Source organism: Acipenser ruthenus, chromosome 2 (genome assembly GCF_902713425.1).
Source record: "Acipenser ruthenus chromosome 2, fAciRut3.2 maternal haplotype, whole genome shotgun sequence".
NCBI lineage: Eukaryota > Metazoa > Chordata > Actinopteri > Acipenseriformes > Acipenseridae > Acipenser > Acipenser ruthenus.
The window spans coordinates 103,057,256-103,071,426 of NC_081190.1; the positions used below are offsets into that span (position 1 = coordinate 103,057,256).

Here is a 14,171-nt window from a genome sequence, read left to right on the forward strand (position 1 = left end):
CAGTGTTAAAATATGACAGAGTACCTTTGTTATTGGAATGAAGTAGCTAAAAATTGTTAGACCCATATTTTCGGTAGAATTACAGAGGTGTAAAGTCTCGTCTCTAGACCTGTGGTCAATGATAAAACTGCTAAGCATGTATTCTTTCATCAGTTGTCTGGTCTAACAATGTTGTTGCCTGGACCTTTCCCAGGAAACCACATTTCCCTGGTGGACTGTGTGCCTTTACTACAGAAGACCCTGAAAGATGAATCTTCCGTTACATGTAAACTAGCCTGCACAGCAGTTCGAGTAAGATGCTTTATGAAAAGTAGAGGAAGGTGTTTGAAAATGGCTTAATTTTGTAGTGGGCCATAACGTAATTCATAGCACATGCATTGAAGGGCCACCTTTCTGTTGTGACCGCACAGGTTAAGCTCTGTATGTAAAGACCACCTATCTCTGAAAAACAGGTGGTTTCGTAGTGGCTGTTATTAGCAGGTTAGACAACAGTGAAACCTAAATGCTCAAGGAATTAATTAACTTGTATTGAAAGTCTCAAAAAACATTCATATTGTATTTTTATTCCCAAATTTACTGTTAAAAAAAAAAATATATATATATATAATTTTTTTTTTTTTTTTTTTTTTTCTGGATACAGCATAGCAGTTGCTTCAAACCTTTCCTAGAATATACCTGCATACAGTGTGGTTTGCTAACTTGATTTAACAGTAACCTGTCTTGTGTTGTAGCACTGCATCATGACTCTGTGCAGCAGCAGCTTCAGTGAGCTCGGCCTGCAGCTAATCGTTGACCTCCTCACCCTGAGGAACAGTTCCTATTGGCTGGTGAGGACGGAGCTGCTGGAAACTTTGGCTGAGCTGGATTTTAGGTAGGAAACGTCTGACCAGCTTTTCGGTTGCATGATCACTTGTAAGTTGTGTCTTTTCTATGTTTGGTTTTCATCGTTCAGCTGTCTGTGCACATTATTTAAAAAAAAAAAAAAAAAAAAAACAAGACAGCGACTGTCGCATTGGTTTAAATTCCCTCTTGAAAGATTCCAGTGCAGTGCTGCTGTTACTACTCTGGTGCTCTCAGTAGTAGGATGTTTATTAATGACCCATTTCAGCCGTGCTGTAACTGGTAGCGTTTTGAGGATTGCCTGTTGAGCTAGCATCCAAGTGAACTGTCTTCAGTATTTAAAAATATATGTATACAGTTGTAGTCAAAAGTTTACATACCCCAATGGAAATGTATAATTTCTAGAAATTTCTCAAACAAAAAATTTAGGAAAAATCTTTTGTAGCAAAAGTTTTGGCTTTGTGGATGAGGGAAAAAAGTTACTAGAAATAGATGTCTACAATTGTTTTACAGCAGTTTTTTTGCAAAACTCCAACTAATGCTAATTCAAAAGTATTCATACTCTGACAAGGAAAATTAAATTAATAACTAGTTGAGGCACATTTAGCAATAATAACCTCTTTTAAACGATTAGGATATTTGTCAGTGAGCTTTTGGCCTGATTCTTTAGTGATTTTTGACCATTCTTCAACGCAAAATTGTTTCAGTTCATTCAAATTCCGAGGACTTTTCTTGTGCACAGCCTTCTTCAACTCATACCAAAGATTCTCAATCGGATTTAGATCGGGACTGACTAGGCCATTCCAGAACCTTGATTTTTTCCTTTTTTAACCGTTCTGAAGTAGATTTTGGTGTGTGCTTTGGATCGTTGTCATGTTGGAACGTCCAGTTGTGCTTTAAACCAAGTTTTGTAGTGGAGGGTTTCAGATGATTGGGCAATATCTTTTGGTATACTATGGAATCCATTTTACTATGTATTGGAACTAAATTTCCTGTGCCATTAGAGGAAAGACAGCCCCATAGAATAATATTACCACCTCCATGCTTGACAGTAGGTATGGTGTTTTTTTCTTTGTACGCCTCACCAGACTTTTTCCAAACCTATCGACTATCAGCGTGACCAAATAGCTCGATTTTTCTTGTTACATCACTTCACAAAACCTTTGACCAGAACTCATATCCATCATTCACATGCCGTTTTGCAAACTTTAAACGCTTGTCCTTGTGACGTTTTCCTAAGAGTGGCTTTTTCCTTGGCCTGTGACCATGCAATACTCGACCTCTGGTTGAAATGGAAACCCCAGTCCCACTTGCAGCCAGTTCACTTTGAATATCTTTGGCAGTCAATTTCGGATTGTTATTAACTTTCCTCACAATTCTTCTACTTGTTCTTGGTGAAAGAACCCTCTTTCTTCCAGACCGAGGGAGTGTTGTGACAGTACCATGAGTCTTGTACTTCTGATAATAGAAACAATAATTGAAATTGGGATACTCAAATGCTTGGAAATCTTCTTGTATCCTTCTCCAGCTTTATGACAATAAATAATTTTCTGCCTAAGGTATTCAGATAGCTCTTTTACTTTTTCCCATATTGACTTATTGGTAATGACAGCAATCATCCTATGCCTAACCCTTTTTCTAAGAGTGTGCACCTACAACCCAGCATTGTCTAGACTTTTCTAGAATTAGGTTCTGCATTATCATATTGAAATTTCTAGCACCTTGTAGAAAATGCTATCATAGCATCAAAGGGTATGAATACTTTTTGAATTAGCATTTTTTGAGTTTTGCAAAAAAATTGCTGAAATTAAGAATTGTAGACATCTATTTCTTGTAACTTTTTTTCCTCATCCACAAAAGCAAAACTCTTGCTACAAAAGATTATTCTTTAAAATTCTCTGTTTTTGAGAAATTATAAATTTCAATTGGGGTATGTAAACTTTTGACTACAACTGTGTGTGTGTGTGTGTGTGTATATATATATATATATATATATATATATATATATATATAATGTGTGTGTGTGTGTATGTGTGTGTGTATATGTATATATGTATATATATATATATATATATATATATATATATATATATATATATATAAATATAAATAAACTAAGCCATATGGCCGACTACACCTCTAAGCCACTAAATATTGATATTAGAAATGTTATTCTCTACTCCTATAGAAAGAGTTCATTTAATATTGAAGATGTACTGTATCGATTCTCTCGTTATTGTGCTCGAGGAGTACATTAATGATGATTGTGTGTGATTTCAGGTTAGTAAGTTTCCTTGAAAGAAGAACTGAGACCCTGCACAGGGGAACCCACCACTACACTGGGGTAAGATATTTATTGTGTATGCTTAGCAGTGAGCTGGTTTATCTACAGTATTTAGGAATATAGAGAAGAATTCATGTACGGACATGATTGCTGTATTCAAAGCTACAATCCTGGTGAAATGGACTCCAATTTCACACTTTGTGAATTTAGGTTGTCATTGTGACAAAAGGCGTGCCGTGAGGTGGGAGGGTCTATTGAAGTGGCCATCGAGCATGTGTTTTAGTGTAGAGATTAAATGGTTCACTTGCTATATATGAATAGCTTAGTAATACAGAGCCATGTCCTTTTGGAAGTGTGCCTGTTGCCAGCAGGTTGCTTCTCTCTCCTACGGTTCAGGCTGGGCAATGCCTTCACTGACGCGTCGCACAGCACGCATCTCCCAGCGTAGCCTCTTCTTATGAACAGTCGGGCGCTCTTCAGGGTCCACCCCTCAGCCAATCAAGGACTTTCGATCCACCAAGGTCCCGACCCAGCCTCCCTGCGCAATCAGTTGCTTGGCAACGCATCTCCCGTTCCGCGCCCAGCGACAGAGCACGTCCCATCACAGTCATTTTTTACCTGATTTAAAGACTGTTTGTATTATTATTATTATTATTATTATTATTATTATTATTATTATTATTATTTATTGCATTTTGCTTGTGAAAAGCTGCTGAAGCTCCAGGACCGGGTTCTTAATGATGTCATCATCTGCCTGCTTGGAGATGAGGATCCCAGAGTTCGTCATGTGGCAGCCACTACTGTAACCAGGTAAATGAATGGTGGGGGGTCACTGTGCTGGGCCCGTGAGTGGGGAATACGTCATGCCCTATTCATTTCTCAAGTAAAGACAGATGCTTTTTATCTGGTATATCATAGTAACATTGTATTGCTTTACATTTTCCAGAAATCCTACAGCATTTCAACAAATCATTTACATGTTAAATCACCAAAATAAGACTAAAGAGTTTTTAAAGTACTTGGTAAGAAGATACAGCTACAGATGGACTGTAGAGATTTGAAGCTACGGTGACAAGAAGATGCAAGGCACAGTAACTGAGGCGAAGAATGTCGTCTTATAATAAAATGAGCTAAACTGTTTTTTCTCTCTAATGGTATTACACAGTTGTATTTTGTAGGTACAGACAAACAAGGGGAGTGTATGTGGGTAGATCCATCACTTTGTGGTAACCTCACACCCTTTATTTGTGCCTCAGGCTTGTCTCCAGGTTGTTCTATGACTGTGATCAAGGCCAGGCTGATCCAGTGGTAGCTATAGCCCGAGACCAAAGCAGCGTCTACCTGCAGCTTCTAATGCACGAGACCCAGCCACCATCTCACTTCACAGTCAGCACCATCATAAGGTATCTGAAAGACACTTGGAGTAGAATGAGGACGATGTTAAAACCTTCAAAGGTCAATTCCATCAATCTAACTGGTGACAGATCAAAATATTGTCAGTTTAAAATAGTGAACATAGGATAAACACCACCATTTTTCTAACATTTAAGGACAAAACTATCGTTGCCATAAGGTGACTGTTAAGCACTGTAAAGATGTTTTTTTTATTAATGTTTTTATTACAGTAGCAATGGTATTTAGCTCCACTGCTGTTTTAGATCAAATATACCTGTCAGTTTGATTAACAAGTGAAGGCATTGAGTTTATGACAAATTAATCATTTAATATAGTTTTCCTGGCTCTCTGAAATGGAACATGACATCAGTTCTCTTTGTGTTCGCAGTGTGGCATAGGCGAGTTAAAAAGGCAAAAATGTTAAAGGAGAGAATGTGTTTTAAAACTAAATGATACACTGAATTACTGTTGTGCTAGACATATTACCTCTTCATCAATATTGTGATGAACTGGATCATATTTTCTTAAGGCTGGACCCCAGGACAGGATCACAGGATAAATAAATGACCTATTTTCCCTTTACCTCATTTAGGACGTACAGAGGATTCAGTATTTCACAGAATCCGTCTGACGTTACTGTGGAGAACAATCTCTCCAGGGTCACCACGGCTGTGTCCCATGCACTGACATCATCCACTTCACGAGCTCTTACTGTGAGTCATAGGGTTAACTGAAGACATGCTGCTCTTGGTGATGTACATTTAGATGTCTGGTTGCTGTAGTTGTATTGGCTTACATAGTTTTATCCCATGAGCAATATCCTCTGCACAGAGCATTGTGAAGCTCTGCAGACAGTGGTGTATTAATGATTAATAAATTCATTAATAAAACAAACTATTAAACCTGGTAGACTTACTGCAATGAAAGGTATGTTTGTACTTGTGTATGTTTATATATATACATATATAATGTTGTTTTTGACTATTTGTGGGATACTGTACAGTATATGCAAAAATGGCAGCACTCTTCTTGGCTGGTAAAGATTTAAAAACTATTATATTAACTGTTTCCGTTTCTGAATGGGACATTTTTTGGGTTAAACATGTAGTAAACTACAGTATAATTTAGGACTTTGGTTTGACTGTTTTCACAGACCCTGATTAGCACAAATCTTGGTCTACCTTGCTTTAGGTAATATTAGCTATCACACCGTTTATGCATACCAGGGTCTGTAAAAGTCATTAACCCTTTCACGTGATTTTACTTCCTAGTTTGGCTGCTGCGAAGCTCTGTGTCTCCTTTCATCAGCATTCCCTGTCTGTACGTGGAGTTTAGGGTGGCACTGTGGGTATGTGACCTCCTCCGTTACCCATCCTTCCAGACCAAGCCTTTACAAAAACAGAGGCCGCTCTTTCAGGTACAGGACTGACTATGGTCTTTGATTTATTCTGCTATTTGCAGATGTGTTCCACAATGGTTTATAATTGTAAATGAAGACTTTAGACAAAGTGGATGGCCTGTGTCTTTAATAAATATGGAGCATAAAATAAAGTACAGCAAATATAAAAGCTGTACCAGGAATAAAATACAAGCCTGGATTATGAATCCACCAGTCTGTCTTTATAGGTAGGTAAAAAGAAAGTGAATTTGTAACGGTGTTATGTGATGCACTGTTATGGGTACTGCTGAAGTCTGTGTCTGAGGTAATGGATATGAGCTGAACAAAAAGAAAACCGATCATTCACAGCTGAACAAAAAGAAAACCGACCATTGCTTAACTGAGAGTTTGACTTGAATTCCCTCAGATTGGCTGCTTTTAGAGTTTCTTAGGGAGTGTAACAGGCACATCGGTGTGATGCACTAATGTTACTGATACTTCAAAATCCTTTTGTATAGAGTTAGGATGCTCGCTGGGAAACTGCAAGGTCTTCAGTTCATGCCCAGTCTAATAAGAATCTGTCTGTAGTAAAATATATCATTCAAAGCACTGTTCCAGGTGATGTATTTAGTCATACAATTGTGGTTTTTTTTTTAAATCAGTTTACCCTTACTAATCGACCCTTGTCAATCTCTTATGATTTATTTGAAGCCTGTCTCAGTCCGGCCCCACTGATGATTTCCGGAAGAACTGCACTGTGGGGATGGCCCACATGGTCCTGTCCCTCCTCAACTCGGCCTGGTTCCCCCTCGATCTGTCAGCCCACCAGGATGCACTCATGTTGGCAGGCAACTTGCTTGCAGGTACAGTAAGATGTCCTTTTTACATTGCTATAAGAGCATAGAATAGCAGTTAATGTTTTTCTTTAGATATAATACAAGTATTCTTGTCTATTGTAAGTTTAATGTAAATCGCATTATGTTTTTGAGAGCGTATGGCTAGAGTAACAGTTGCTGTGACTGGATAGTGGATTCTAGTTGAGAACATATTTATAGTATTCAATTGGATTCAAACTTCCAATTTAAGATTCCAAAGGAGCAACCTAGCAGCCCTATTTATGTATTTGTTTGTTTAAGCACTAAAAAACAAATATAGCCCAAATATGTTAAACTGTGTTCAATTTTCAAAAACATGTCCTTTAAGTGCCTGAGCCTGCTCTTACAATATAATGCTAATGGACAGTGTTATGAAATTCAGTCACAGAATTGCATGCCACACACTGGTGTTTACATCAGTTATTATTTACTTTGCATTTTTACTGCACTATACCATGTTAAAGCATGAAACATGGCAAAGTGTAAACATGGTAAAGTAAAACAGTTTACCATGGCAAATCATAGAAAATGTATAGCATTAGCTATGCATTGTAAACTGCAGTATTAGTATGCAAATTAACTTTTAAAAGAATGTCGTTTCTCTGAAACTGCAGTCAGTACTTATAATGCTAACATCTACTTTCAGCGGCAGCCCCCAAGTCTCTAAAAAAACCCTGGACAGCTGAAGATGAGGCTAACGCAGGCGTCAACAAGCAGGAAGAACCGTGGCCAGCTCTCGGGGACCGGACAGTGGTCACCATGGTGGAGCAGCTCTTCTCTCATCTCATGAAGATCCTCAACATCTGTGCACATGTCATTGATGATGTGGCACCTGGACCTGCTATAAAGGTATTGTCTGTATGCCTGTTAAAGGGGTTACGTGGTTTAGAGTTAAACAGCTACTGTTCTTTGCATTAAATACTGATCATTAGGTGCATAGAGAAACCTGTTATTTCATAATTCACTTTGATTGAGTCATTTAAGGTCAGATTGACAATAAAATTGATGGTAGTTATCGCCCGTTCACCCAAGGCAAATTAAAACTGATGAGGACTAGTTGATATCTGTGTCTCAGTAGTCCTCTGGGCGAGTACTTAAAACAAGCGTAAGATACACTCTCACGTTCACAGGCTTGTGTTTAAAAAATGCAGGAAAAGTCAATTGTCTAACAGGGTTTAGCGGTGGTGAACAAACATTCGTAATGCTTACAAAACAGTCACTTGAAACTGAAACCTCCCTTCACCTCCCCTTGTCATGCCAAATTTTGCATTATTTTGAGATATACGAATGTGGCAGCCCTTCTTTGAATTTTGTCTGTATTTACGCTATTAATTTATTCCTCGCCGTGGTTTAACTGTGAACATTTGGTATAATCAAAATATACTTTTTAGACATCAAAATAGTATAAAAAGGTCAATTTCCTTACATTACGGTTAATTTTTCAATTATGTATTTCTTTTTTGAAAAAGCTCAATTGCTTAACTGTCTTATTACTAACGTATTCGTATTACAAGATTTTTGTGTCAATGTCCCAATATTAGAATAACAATTTCATATGGTCCGTTTCAAAGAGACGTAATGTGAGGAAATGGCTATTCACTTGAGATATTTTGTGTTTTGGCGTTTTTATACTGTTTTGATGTCTAAAAAGACTGAAGAGATGATTCACAAAGAACACAAGGAATATGACAGAGAAAAGAGGCAGCGCTCTTTTCAAGTTACCTGGCTTTCACAATTTGACTGACTGCAGCAAGTCTACGCATTCAGAAAGTAAGATGTACTGCAAGGTTTGTGTCCAGTATGACCAAAACCAGAGTGGCACATTTGTTACTGGGTCATCTACCTTTAAGATAGTCAATTTTAAAGCGAATGAAAAATCAGGTAATCATTATAACTGTATGAAACTAATGAAGCCACTAGCTGTCTTGCTATCCCTACTAGTTAACTTTTCAAGCATAGGAAAATGGCTTTAATGGACAAGTTGTCTAACAAAAGCAGAGTTACCACCAAAATGTTTGAACAACTAGCCGGGGTGGGACATTTACTGGCCATGTGACCAAAACAACATGCAGTCAGTTCCTTGTTCACTAAATGCTTTGGTATTGCTGAATAGAATGTTTGGGCTGGTGTAGCATTGCCGAATGTTCACGGTACACTCCCATGTTTAATACATGTATTTTAATGCATTTGGAATTTTGCTATTCAATGTTTAGGCAAGCCTTCCCTCACTCTCTAATACACCATCGCTGAGCCCCATAAGAAGAAAGGGCAAAGAGAAGGAGCCAATAGAGCAAAACACAGCGCCGCTGAGCCCCAAAAAGATCACCGACGCCAATCCAGGTAACTCTCTGAATAAAGCGAATTGAAAGAGATATATGTTACGGTAAAAGTCTGAATATTGACAGATCTTAACGTTTACTGGTTAAGAAAACATGATACCGTTTTACTTCAGACATTTACTGGTAAATCTCAAGAATAATCAAGTGCTTTTATCAATAAGCTTTGGTAAATGTCTGACCATTTACCACCTTACTTGGTAAATGTTGACAGTTACCGGTAAATTATTTGCATATTGGATAATTGCATACATCGCTTAATTGCATAGCATTTTTAGTGCATCATTTTCTATGACTGTATGATGCGGTTAAATGCTTATCGGCTAAATGCATAATGCACTTAATTGCATGAAGCTGCGTGGTCCCGAAGTCCATTGTACATTGCATTTTTATTTGGATAATTGCAAAATGCAAACAACTTTTGAGTGTTTCAAACAAACAAAAAAAAAGAGCGTTGAGTGTTTCAGCAATAGCAGTGATGTAGAGCGCATAGAAACGGCATGACAGCGGGAAAAGCCGGCAAGAAAGAGACAGAAAATGGCAAAGCGGATCTGTAAAACTCGGGCCTTAGCACACTACAAGCCTTCATGGAAACAAATGGTTGTCAGTCTTATGACAGTTTTTTACAGTTGTTTATCAGCACTTGGCCGAATACTGTGCATACTTCTATCAAATACTTTGTAGTCGCAAGATCTATAGTAAGGTACTGTACACACCTGTTTAACTTTTTATGTTTTACTGTACTGTATTACAATAACTTTGTTTATGCAGGCTGTTGTATACTATACATTATTTTACATTATTTTTGCCAGAGAATAGTGTTGTTTGCATTGAGCGTATAAAGTTGGTTTATTTTTCTGAACTTGTTCAGTATTTTAAGTTACTTTGAATAAAATAAGTAAAAAATAATATTATGAGCCTGATCAAAACGAGTCATATATACATGTACACGTACCTGTAGACCTATTGTCATGACCCCACACCTGTCCCAAGCCCATACAATTATGCAGAGTCGACTCTGTGTGTGTGTATGTATGTATGTATGTATGTCTCTGTGTGTTTGTCTATCTATCTATCTATCTATCTATCTATCTATCTATCTATCTATCTTAGATGGATAGATATATATTAGAGGTCAGCAAGGGTACCCGAAAAGCCGGGTACCCGTTGGGTTTTAAATTACCCGACGCTACCCCGGTCATTTAATATGTGGATTATTATTTTATTTAATTTTTTTTAATCATTACCTGAAAAAGATCCAGGTACCTGGGTATTTCACGGTGGGTACCGGTTCTGGATTTTCTACCCGTGCCGACCTCTAATCTGTATCTATATCTATCGTTTGAAATAAATACCACCTTGTGGCAAGATGTTGTAACTACTCCTTTCTTTAAACTGGTACAGTTTATGACCGTTTGACTTTATGTATTTTATAGCAGCCAGGCCAGCCGACACAGCTGGGGCTACTGCAACAAACAAGTCTTCCACCCTGGGCAGTTTTTACCACCTCCCTCCATACCTGAAACTATTTGACGTTCTGAAGGCTACTCACGCTAACTATAAGGTAAGTTGTACCATGCCGTGCAAAGGAGAAAATAGAATATTTTTAGTAATTTGTAAATTATTAAATGTCGGCAATAATTGAGAAAGTGTAAATACATTTGGGTTAAGTGTTTAGGTTGGACATGATTTGAAGATGAGTTGAAGATGACAATATAGATGACAATATAGATTGCTTTTTATGTTTGTTAATAATCACATCTAGGTGTTAGTTCTTTGACACCACTGAGCGACAGACACAAATCAAAACTGTTTACAACTAATGAAATGCAGTACTTAGTGTGCATCTTAAAATCTTTTCTGGAAAAATAAACATGAGGTTTAAGATACGGAATTCAGTGTTAATGTTTTGAAAAACATTGGATCTTTAAATCGCAGTGTTGACGCGATTTTGAAATCGTTCAAAGTCTTTGATTTGAATCCTGTTTCTAGGTGACACTGGACCTTCAGAATAGCAATGAAAAGTTTGGTGGATTCCTGCGGTCAGCTTTAGATGTACTGTCTCAGCTCTTAGAACTTGCAACCCTCCATGACATTGGAAAGGTCAGTAGTTTGGAGAAAAGAAAACTGCTTTCAGTAGTGTTAATTAAAGCTGCACTAGACCAGTAAGTGAATTTAAGTCCTAGATATTTTACAGGGTATTCATGCTATATAAAAAGAATCTCACACCATCTAACATGCTTGCTAAAGCAATGGGTACTTAAAGATCTGTAAATGCTAATCTTAGTAATTAAGAAAGGTGCATGAGCACATATTACCTACTAAATAATCTCATGACTACAGAGCTCCACAAAGGCATTCTCTATGTATCATACATCTGTGTAATTTTTGTACATTTTCACAGGGTGGATGGTTTTTTGCAAAACAGCGAACAAGCACTTATCAAGCCTATCAAATGTCCTTTATTCAGTGGACACTGACTTGTTGAGTGCCTGGTCACCGATTTTAAACTGGCAATCCAAGAGATGAAAAGTTACACATCCTATTGCCCATCTACTGACATCCACCCCCTCCATGTCTGTATTGTTGTATCATCATCAAGGACAGATACATTCCACAAATAATAATAATATGCTATTATTAATAGTAATAATAATATGCAATTATTCTATTTCAGTGTGTTGAGGAGATCCTTGGATACCTGAAGTCTTGTTTCTGCAGGGAGCCCACCATGGCCACTGTTTGTGTTCAGCAGGTAAATGTGTACCAGCATGCTTTGAGAATGGAGATGACAGATGATTTGCATGGTCTACATCTCTGTAAGACAATGCAACAAGGATACAATGTTTATGCATGTACGAACTGGTAAAAAAAGTATTCAGAAAAAGCAAAAGCCCTGTCCTTGAATTGATTTGGATATGCACATGATTTCTTTCTTTTACCATTTCACTGCCAGGAGAATATAATGTTGGTTCTCCAGTTGTGCTACAATAAAAAATAGCAATTTTACATTGCCCTAAAATCTTAATAGAAGCATTTCACATGACATTAATTAAATAATTGATATAATCTAAGAGAAATGCTTTCATTCAAACGACATTTTACATCTGTGTTGTGCTTTTAATTGCAGCTTTTAAAGACCCTCTTTGGGACAAACCTAGCCTCTCAGTACGAAGGCTCCTCCTCCAACCCCAGTAAATCTCAGGGCAAGGCCCAGCGGTTAGGATCTTCCAACCTGCGTCTTGGATTGTATCATTACTGCTTCATGGCTCCGTACACACACTTCACACAGGCGCTGGCTGATGCCAGCCTAAGGAACATGGTGCAAGCTGAACATGAACAGGACACCTCAGGGTAAGGATACCTATCATTTATTCTGAAGTATTGTCTTAAGTATTGAGTTGCTCATCTCTACTTTAGGGCCTTATTTTGAAGCAACTGCAAAGGCACATTTTCAGAGAGGAAACTTTTTTTTTTTGTTGTTACTTTTTAAACTTTCCACAGATGGTTTGATGTTTTGCAAAAAGTCTCTACCCAGCTGAAGTCCAGCATCACAAATGTAACCAGGCATCGGGCTGATAAGGTAAATCCTGATTATAAATGAAAAATTGTTTGAGAAGTTTTACCTGTTTCATGTTGTTGTGCTTTAAATATACTCCTAAATTGCACTCCTAAGTGCAGTATAGTCATAATGATGTCACTTTTGGAACCATTAACAGCTGCAAGTGGCTATTAGCACTCGCAGCTGTTAATAGCCATGAATCCCTGATGAAATAGACAGTTTATCAATGTCTGTGCGATGCATCTTGAAAATGAGATAGCTTTATCAAAGAACAATTTTTTTGAAATACACTTAGTTTTTTTACACAACATGCCTAATCACGCTGATTATTCATGTAGAAATTAGTTTACAATCAGAAATATTAAGTATAAATACTAAGCCATATTTATTTAAAAACTAAAAAGGCTGCTATTCAGAGAGGTTCAGGAATAAAGTTTAAACTCAAAAGGAGCATGTTATCAGTTAACTGAACATTTCCAACCCAATCAAAGATGAGCTACTGCAGAGTAGTGAGGTAAGCTACACGTTTTATTTTAATATAAGAGTCCATGTAAATCATTCATCAAATGCATAGATGTGTAGATTATCAAATAATAGATATTTTATGAAAAGCAGTACAGTATTGTGTGTATCTTTACTGGCATTACATTGTCATGTAACCTGAAAGGTGAACAGATTTTTTTGTTGGTTCAAGGTGCAGCTGGTTTTTGTTTTGAAGCACTTTCTTAAGAATTAATGAAACTTTCTCCGTTCTGTGCAGAATGCAATCCACAATCACATCCGGCTGTTTGAACCCCTGGTTATCAAAGCTCTGAAGCAGTACACGACCACCACCTCTGTGTACCTGCAGAGACAGGTGCTGGACCTGCTGGCACAGCTAGTGCAGCTGCGGGTTAACTACTGTCTCCTGGACTCTGATCAGGTGAGTCCCAATGAGACAGGATGGAAGTGTCTGCCTCAGGCTAACTAAGTATATAATCATCTCCTTTTTAAATATGCTATTCGCAGGTATGGGCAGAAGGTTTGGATTTTCTACTCCCTTATAAGATGTAATGCATTGCTTTTGAGATTTCACAAGGGCTTTCATTTCATGATGTGTTCTTCTATTGGAAATGATCACACTGAATACAGTGGTTTGCAGAAGTATTCACCCTCCTGCAAAGTTTTCACATTTTGTTGGCACCTGAGCATACTCCACGACACTTTCAAATTAGACTTTACATGTAGAATCTACACAAACTACTCCACATTGATAAATTTAAAAAAATGCATATAGAGTATACATAAGTAAGATTTACAGAGAAAAACAGATTAATCTCAGTTGCATAAGTATTCAACCCCTTTCCTACTGCAGCCCTAAATCAGATCAGGTATAAATGATTTGTTTGAAAGGTCACAAAATTAGTGAAATGGTTTAAGCCTGTGTGTACTCACAGTGGTTTAACTTGTAGATAATTTCCCTCAGGTATATAAAGACTTTCAACTGCAACTCACATAGTGA

General features: G+C 37.5%; 1 protein-coding gene across 6 annotated transcripts in view; it reads left to right on the top strand.

Annotated features, from left to right (window-relative positions):
• LOC117409069 (huntingtin-like) overlaps window positions 1-14,171 on the top strand; it is a 74,252-nt gene that overhangs the window by 25,056 nt on the left and 35,025 nt on the right. For 3 of the 6 annotated variants that reach the window (XM_034014662.3, XM_034014664.3, XM_059004985.1), the window contains 16 exons: window positions 194-291; window positions 732-871; window positions 3,121-3,184; window positions 3,834-3,934; window positions 4,381-4,527; window positions 5,112-5,232; window positions 5,791-5,936; window positions 6,609-6,760; window positions 7,419-7,621; window positions 8,986-9,112; window positions 10,548-10,672; window positions 11,101-11,211; window positions 11,786-11,863; window positions 12,239-12,462; window positions 12,613-12,691; window positions 13,431-13,592. In XM_034014662.3, the coding sequence (XP_033870553.3) occupies window positions 194-291; window positions 732-871; window positions 3,121-3,184; window positions 3,834-3,934; window positions 4,381-4,527; window positions 5,112-5,232; window positions 5,791-5,936; window positions 6,609-6,760; window positions 7,419-7,621; window positions 8,986-9,112; window positions 10,548-10,672; window positions 11,101-11,211; window positions 11,786-11,863; window positions 12,239-12,462; window positions 12,613-12,691; window positions 13,431-13,592 (2,078 nt within the window). Of the gene's footprint in view, window positions 1-193; window positions 292-731; window positions 872-3,120; window positions 3,185-3,833; window positions 3,935-4,380; window positions 4,528-5,111; window positions 5,233-5,790; window positions 5,937-6,608; window positions 6,761-7,418; window positions 7,622-8,985; window positions 9,113-10,544; window positions 10,673-11,100; window positions 11,212-11,785; window positions 11,864-12,238; window positions 12,463-12,612; window positions 12,692-13,430; window positions 13,593-14,171 lie in introns of all 6 variants that reach the window. The other 3 variants (XM_059004978.1, XM_034014660.3, XM_059004998.1) reach the window with 1 other exon arrangement.